The following is an 8,925-nucleotide window of genomic DNA, read 5'->3' on the forward strand; positions in this document are numbered from 1 at the left end:
TGTGACGAAGTTGCATCTCCATTCTTTTACATGATTCTTCAATGCTTTTCTGAGTAGAGTCGGAATTTTTTAAAAATCGTTGAAGGGTGTCCTCCAACCTATCCAAACTTCCTGATAGAAAGGGTTGTTGCTGCCATTGTTGTTGTGGTTGGTTCTCAAATTGTCTAGCAGCTTGCCAAAATTGGCTTTGATCCATGCTTGAGTGAGGTTCCCACCATTGGTTGAGATTACTTTGGTAGAATTGAGTGCCCCTATAATTAAACTCTTGACCAACTTGCATTCTGCAGACATTAGGCACAAAACCCTAAAAACAATTGTTAGCACAAAAAGATAGAGAAAAGAAAATAAAGATTGAAAAGATATAAGAAGATAAGAGATTTAGAAGATAGAATCAAATAAAATAAAATAAAACCTAATCTAAAAAATAAAATCTAATCTAAAAGATAAAATAAAATAAAATCTAACCTAACCTAAAAGATAGAATAAGAATAAAATAAAATCTAACCTAAAAAGATAAACAAATAAAATCTAATAAAATAAAATAAAATCTAATCTAAAAAGATAAAATAAAATCAAATAAAAACCGAAAAATAAAAAAACAGAAAATAAAAAAAGAAAACAGAAAAACAGAAAACAAAAAAACAAAAAAAAAAAATAAAATAAAATAAAATCAAATAAAATACAAACTGAAAAATATAAACAGAAAAATAAAATAAGATAAAATAAAAATTCGAAATTTAAATTAAAAATAAAAAAAATAAGTCAAAGATAATCAATAATCACACAAATTAACCAGTTAAACCACGAGTCCCCGGCAACGGCGCCAAAAACTTGATGGACAAATTTGTAAGCACCAAAATATGATGTCACAAACTTGTTTCACAATCGGCAAGTATGACCGAATCGTTCAAGTAATAAAACTTGGTAAGACCAAGTATCGTTCTTCCCAAAGGACTCTCGGCCTAGTTTAGTTATGTGGTTTCTTGATTAACTAAGACTTAAGAAAACAATGATTGAAATTTTAATATGCAAGACGAAAATAAACATGTATGCATGAATTGATCAATGGCAAAGACATAAGATAAACACTTTCAATGGATTAAATGAATGAATATGTTGTTGGGGGTCAATTTCATCTCATCCACTCTCATATATTTTAGGAATTCCTCTTTCAAATCATCATTGTTAATGCCACTCTCTAATGTACCATTCTAGATGGCTTCTCCCTAATCAAATAGTTCATACAATTCCTAGCATTCCTAATGATTAGTTCATGAGTGCAGGAGCTTAAGGCAACCAATATAATGTTGTCAGTAAAATATTGGGAGAAATTCCCCGGATCTAGATTTCCCCGTACGTGTCCGTATCAACAAAACCAATAATCATGCATTAGAATGAGTTAAACAATGCAAGCATTGAGCAAAGAGGAAAAACCCTAACTAATGATGAAAAGAAAGCATATGTCTTAATTCAAAGATGTATTCAACAAATCCATATATGAGAGCTTCAAGAGATTACATTGATTCCCCAACAAACATACAAGGTTTAGTTCACCATATTCATGGTGAACCTAGATGAATAACAATGAAAGTATGAAAGAATAAACCCTAAAAAGGTGAAGAGGTAGCCTGAGCATCCAAGATCCTCCTTCAAAGGGGTGAAAGAGAGAGTGTTTGCCTCGTTTCTGCCAAAGATACTAACTAAAGGACGTGCAAGCCCTTAAATACTAATCTAGAGTTACAAAAGATTATAAAAGTCCAAGCCCAAAAAGTGCCGCTCAGCGCCATTTACCGCTCAGCGGTGGTTACGCGTCTTCTTTCTTCCCCTCAGCGGCCATTTGCCCCTCAGCGGTTCCAACGCCACCTCTTGAGTGCCGCTCAGCGGTAGTTTGCCGCTGAGCGGTGCCTTCGACTTCTCCTTTTTGCACTCTTTCTTCTCTTTTCTAATGTCCTCTCTCTTATTCTTCACTTCTTTCACCAAATTCACCTCAAAACCTGCACAAAAACACTTAAATCAAGCATAAACCTGTCCAGCTCTCTTATTTCTGAAAATATAAACAAAAGGCATGATTTCAAGCTAGTTTCTAAGTCTAAAGGTTGCTTTTAGTATCAACTTTAAGCATGAAAATAACAGTTTTTCAACTGTTATCACCCAATCAAGAACGCCATTGTGCATTAACCACTTTAACAAACCCTGACTGCTTCTTTCTACAATTTTTCTTGTGTTTAGAACTTATAGTGTACCGGAAAGAATAAAAATAGAACTTGCACATCGAGGTAAGCATGATGAGAGAAGCCTACAGCCAATCAAAGAATCAACTTGTCTTTGAAAACATCTGCACAAGACTAAGACTTTCTAAAATTCTAATATAAAGAAGTACTGTTATTACAAAGTTAACTGAATGAAACCAGAATTAGAATAACAATACTGGAAGTTAATTAGAATGACATATATATCATACTTTTTTTGCCTAATGCATTTCTTTCTTTTAATATTTGTCATAAATATGTAGCCATGCCAAAGGTCAAGCGATTCCGAAATCTACAAAAATCATCACCTCAACCTGAATCTTTAGGTACTTTACCATCAACAAATGCTACAGTGACTTCTCCATTGATTGAAGACCAATCACCATCAACAAATCCTACCCATCAACAAATCCTACAATGTCTGAATCCATTGAAGTACAGCCACATGTTTTAATAAGTCCTTCACCAACAAATGAGACCTCATCACATGATTCATTGAACTCAACACCATCGATGCCCACAGAAAACATAGAGCAACCTACAACATCCAAAAAACATGTTGGACGTGAATCTTCATCATATTGGAATGTCGATGCAATAGGTATATGTCATTTATTTTTCTGCATGCATAATTTTTTAAATTTTACTTATGGTTGAGTAAGTTTTTTTTATTGTTAAAGACCTGGAAGGAGTTATGAAGAAAATAAACGTGAAGGTCAGAGAAGTAAATAACTTACCTAATGGGCAACGCATCATTGTAGAGTTTGATGAGGTAGGCATGGCTATAGGCGAAGGACAAGGAGTACTTGCGGGATATTGTGGGATATTAGCAACAGATGATAATTTATTTCCCATTAATTGTGGAAGGTGGTCTGGCAAAACAGGCATGCCTAACTCCTATTTTTTAGAATGCTTTAAGGAAGTGTTACAGGTATATATATCATTCATGTATTCAAATGCCGCACACTTACTTTTTACTCACTAACCATGTTTTCTTTTTTTCAAAAGGTTCGATTTTGTTTTAAGACTACTGAAGCTATTGCCCAACGATATTGCAAATTAACTTTGGGTAAGAAGTGGGCTGCACATAGACAAAGTTTATGGAATGAGTTCTATGATCCAACAAAAACAAAAGATCAAATCATATGTAATGTGCCGACCGGAATAAACAGAACTCAATGGGCTCACTTTGTTACATATCGTCTAAAACAGGAGACAATGGTACAAGTTTCATTATTGTTTAGGCTATGAATTGTTTGTGTATATTATTATTTTGATTGTTATGTCAACTTACAATTGTTTTTTTCGTAGGAGATTTGTAAAAAAAATAGAGAAAATCGCAAGAAGCAAGTAATTCCTCATACTGGTGGCTCTAAACATATCTCAAGAAGAAGACATGAGATGGTAGTGATATTAGTACACATGACGGTTTTTAGTATTTTTCAAAATTTACTATTTATTTTAACTTATCCTTTTATTTAGCTTTTGGATAGTGGAGAGTTGCCTAGTCGTGGAATGTTATATATCGAAACTCATAAAAGAAAAGATGACTCATTTGTAAATGAGGCGGCAAAGGCTATAGCGGTTAGTTTTACTATAATATGATATTTTCAAACATTATGCTTCAATATTTATATCTTTGACTACAACTTGTTATATGCCTATAGGAACAAATTGAAGTGGGTTTGAGTCAAAGCACTGCTGATGAATCACAGGTTTCCCCTCAAGATGTTGTTGGTAGAGTGTTAGGCCCAGAGCATTCTGGGAGAGTGCGATGCATGGGTTTGGGAGCAGCTCCTACTAACTCATTCAGAAATACAAGAATGCGACTTTTAGATTTAAGCATTGGTTCATCTAGTAGTGCCACATCATCAACATCTTCTAATAAGTGGAAACAAAAGTACATGAATTTAGAATCCCAAGTTCAAACCACCTTGGGTGCGTTGAAAGAATATATGATAATGAAGGAAGGAAAGATTCCTGATGAATTGGCTACCTTCTTTGATTCTCAACCACAAGTAAGTTACTAAATAAGAATAAGTAATATGCTTGATTTACTATAATTATTGTGAGCACATGCAGTTGAGTTTAGGAAATTAGTTTAATAGATGTTGATAAGTCGTGCTTTTCCAATATATTATTCATTATTCAAGTTCTGAGTACGATAGTTGCAGTAAGATTTATATGCATAGTGTGAGAATTAGGTAGTTAGTTGTTGTCTGTATCTGTGTTGTAGTTAGCTTTATTGATTGTTGCAGTAAGATTTATATGCATAGTGTGAGAAGTACTGGTCCATTGCATTTTATATATGGTGTAAAGTAGTAATTGCAGTAGCCAAGGAAAATTGAGCTTGGTCCCATTGCTTTCTAATATTAACAAACATTGGGCCCAGAGATTGTCACTACTTTAACTTGTATTCTATTGTTTATTATATATAACATCGTTCTTACACTTTCAACTTAGATTACACAAGGACCTAGTTCATGCTACTCCCCTACATCGATCTCATTAACCCTCACTCATTTAATTGGTGCATTATTGTACTTCACAGAATGATCCAAACTAACTGGCACATTATTGTACCTAGTGCATGAGCTACACGTCTTGTGGTTAGAAAAATTAAATTACATAATGGAATGAATGCGGATTACGATAGTAGCAAGACAATACTATATCAAAGTGTATATAGGCATGCACATATATATATATATTCATTACACAACATTTGTACTGTATTTTAATGTCGATACATAAGATGATTTTGACTCAAGTATGTATATCTGTATTTATAGTTTGTAGCTGCTGTCCTCAAGTTATAAATTCGTTATACATAAGATTGATTTTTTAGAACATGTTTATTCTATTTGATAGAAGATGTTTATTCTATTTGATTGATAGAGCATGTTTATTCTATTTGATTGATTTTTTATATATTATTTTCAAAATGTGAGCACATGTAATTGAGTTTATTTTATTAATATTTTTTATATTATTTCAGCAAGCTCGTGATGCAAATGAGCCAGACTCTCCTTTGGGAACAAGACAATCATCTGATGGAAGTAACCTTTAGGAAGTTTATGATACTGTTTTAGGATAAAACTATACTTAGTTTCTTATGAATTGGGTAACATTTCTTTCTTTGTAACTATTTCTGCAATAGGATTACATTGACTTCTAGCCTATCCTTCTGTAACATACAATTGTTTCTCAATTTATTTTTCTAAATTCCTTCCTACTCAGGGGTTTTAGTTTTATGGTATCAATTTTTTATTCAGAGGAATCATATTTGTTTGGTATTTAATAATTTAAAAAAAATTAAATTTACTTAATTTTGAAATTAAAAAAAAAAAGAAGAAAAGAAAGAAATTGGTGAAAATAGGTAGTTATTATATATTTTAATAATCATTAAACAAAAAATGATATTATATATTTTAATAATCATCAAATAAAAAAACTGACAAAAAATATAGAAAACTTTTGTGATCAAATATTTGAAAATAAAGGAGGTTAAAACCCCCCACAAATTAATAGTCAGTAATAGAGGAGGTTTCTACCCTCCGCAAAAAAACCTCTGCAAATTGAACGCGATACCAGGGGTCGCAAAAAACCCCCGCAGATAGTTTGTGGCGACTCAAACTGCGGCGGTTTGAAAAACCCCCGAAATTTATTTTGCGAAGGGTGAAAACCCCCACAAATCGAAAAAAAAACCTCCTCTAAATAACCTTTTTTTTGTAGTGTTATTTGTTTTAGTAAAAACACTTTCTATATGTTTTTGTTACATATATAAGTTATGTCTCTCCATTCATAATCAAAATTGGGAGCAATAATACAACAAATTAAGGGGAAATAATTGTATCTAACAACTCATGTACATAATTAGATTTTAATTGTCATATAAATTTTCAGAGTTTCCTTATTGTTCAGATTTCAAATACTAACATTATTACATATTAGTTCTCTTGACTCTGTTCCAATTTTCTGACCAACATTTTAAATATACTGATAAGTCTCTAAACTAATTGTGCATAAAATTAGATAAAAATTCTATCAAATCTATATTGTTTTCTATTTTTAACTGGTAAAGAAAATATTTTTTTTATCTTTATATAAATCTTTAGAAACAGAAAATAGACCAAAAAAATAAAAATTAAAACAACAACCCCAAAACACAGTTAAACTATTTCTTGAAACATATATATATATATATATATATATATATATATATATATATATATATATATATATATATGGAAAATAAACCTCCACTAAATAACAATTTTTTTGTAGTGCAGGAAATGACATAAACATATACTTCACACTTCTTATTAAAAATTTGATGGGTATGTGGAACGAAGATGTAGAGGTGTATGATGGGTATATAGAAAAAAGGTTCTTACTATAAGGACAATGTTGTTTGGCAGAATTAATGATTTTTCAACATATTGTAATTGTACCGTATGACTGGACGACCTCCATTGCTCATGACATGACCGTCCGGTCACCAAAGATAATTGACCGATATGGACGACCGATCTCACAAGCACACGAATACTGATTAGGGAGATTAAGGCAAATTACAAATTAAGCTTAACGGATCAGGATTGGGTCGAGATTAAGACATCGCTAATCCTAGGCACACGCCAGAAAACTATAAATGTAAGTCAAAGGTAACAGGTAGGTGGAACATTTATTGTGCATTAATTACTACCATTGTTATATTGGATAACCGGACGGTTTGATTACTGACTTTGGCATCGGAGTATCTTTAGCAGGTACACACTGGCCGAAATAGCAAACTTGGAACATAAGGAGCAAGACCGGACAACGAGGATGGACAAATTGTGAAGGTGTTTAGTGACTCATCCCCATAACCGAAACATTTTGGCGCCCACCGTGGGGCCGAGTTTCTTCATTGACCCAATGGTGACCACGAGAAACATGAGCGTTGACGATCCAGTAGAGATGATTCGGATGTTGCAACAGAAGATGGAGGAGATGCGACAGCGTCACGAAGCGAAACTCATAGTCGTAAGGGCGAAATGTTCGACGCGAATTGCCCAGGAGAAGGAATCAGAAGGGAGAGCAGCGAGGTAAGGAATGTGGGAAGGTTATTGTGGAAGATAAAACCGAGCATAGCAGGTCGCCGGATGAAACGTGGAAACCGACTAAGCAGGAAGTCGAAGGAAGTACGGCTAAATCCGTTCATGCCGAGAGCGCCAATTAGCGATAAAGACGAAAGCTCATCCACTTTGCTCCCTTTCGTCTAGGCGATCATGGACGTCCACATATCAGAACAGTTCGTTCCGCTCCAGTTCAAGATATACGATGGGACGAAGGACCCGGAGGCCCACATTAAGACCTTTTCCAACACAATGACATTCTGCACGGGCAACGATGCCATCTGGTGCCGAGCGTTTTCTCTCTCACTAGAGGATGAGGCGTTGGAATGGTTCAATTCAATTCCCCCATACTCCATAGAGATTTTTGCGGGACTATAATGCATGTTCAACCGTCAACTCGCAAGCAGTAGTACCCATAACTTGACTACCTTCGATATGGTCAACCTTAGGCAAGGGAAGGAGGAAACCTTAAAAGCGTTCATGAATCGTTATCAAAAGATCGCTGGGCGGGTAAAGGGCTTAAGCCCGGAACTCGCCTTTCAATACGTCCTACCCTTCCTCAAGCCTAGGCCTTTCAAAGTTAGTCTTTGTCGGCCAACCCCTAAAATCATGGAGGATTGAAGACATGAAACAGTCGTACAAGAAAGAAGGCCATGAGGTCAAGGGAGAGAAGATTGATGGAAGGAGGTTGGACGGTCGAACTGGAAAGCTGGGGGAGTTCAAGCAAAGAGAACCCAGGGGACCGCGTTTCCAACAGTACACCCCACTGAATGCCCCGCGAGTGAAGATATTTTAAGAGGCCTTGAGCGCCGAACTAATCACGCCTCCGAAGAAATGACCCACACTACCCAGGGTAGACGGTAACAAACACTGTTTGTACCACAAGAACATGGGTCACACCATAGAGGAGTGCGTGACCTTGAAGAATAAGATCGAAGAGCTAATATGTGCGAGATGATTGAAGAAATATGTGAGGGTTGACCGTCCCGAGGCACCACAACAACGACCACGAAGTCCCCAGCGGACGAGTCCACGGAGACTGGAGACTAGAGACACGTGAAGGATCGAGACATGGTCGGGCAGACCATTCTCGGCCCGAAACGCGACGAAGCAGAAGTCGAACCAAGAACCAAGACCGTCCCCTACGAGGACATATCAACACTATTTTCAGAGGATTCACGGGGGGCAGATCCACTTCATCCGCCCGAAAGCGTCATGTACGGGCCTTGCGATCGGTGCACGCAGTAGGAAAGCCACGGAGAACGATGTCGCCCATAACCTTCTCGGACGAAGACTTTCACGCCCCCGACCCCGACCAAGATGATCCTATGGTAGTAACGGCGGAGATCGCTCACTACAACGTCATTAAGGTGTTGATTGGCCAGGGAAGCTCGGTGAACATCCTCTACTACAAAACCTTCCAGAAGATGGATATCTTGGACGACCTGATAGTGCCATACAATGAGCAGATCGTGGGTTTCGCGGGTGAGAGAGTGGACACTCGGGGGTACATTGATTTACGCATTCGTCTGGGTACCGGTCGGGACAACGAAGAG

General features: G+C 36.1%; 1 protein-coding gene across 1 annotated transcript; it reads left to right on the forward strand.

Moving 5' to 3' along the window:
• The first annotated feature begins 2,666 nt into the window (after positions 1–2,666).
• Positions 2,667–5,319, forward strand: LOC148205120 (uncharacterized). The gene is made up of 7 exons (XM_088103107.1): positions 2,667–2,850; positions 2,930–3,180; positions 3,258–3,470; positions 3,561–3,653; positions 3,732–3,833; positions 3,917–4,267; positions 5,248–5,319. The coding sequence occupies exons 1-7, from the start codon at positions 2,667–2,669 to the stop codon at positions 5,317–5,319; spliced, it is 1,266 nt and encodes a 421-aa protein (XP_087959233.1).
• The last annotated feature ends 3,606 nt before the right edge of the window (positions 5,320–8,925 follow it).

The sequence above is a fragment of the Vigna umbellata genome, chromosome 1 (genome assembly GCF_029865625.1).
Source record: "Vigna umbellata cultivar VRB3 chromosome 1, Vumbellata_1.0, whole genome shotgun sequence".
Lineage (NCBI taxonomy): Eukaryota > Viridiplantae > Streptophyta > Magnoliopsida > Fabales > Fabaceae > Vigna > Vigna umbellata.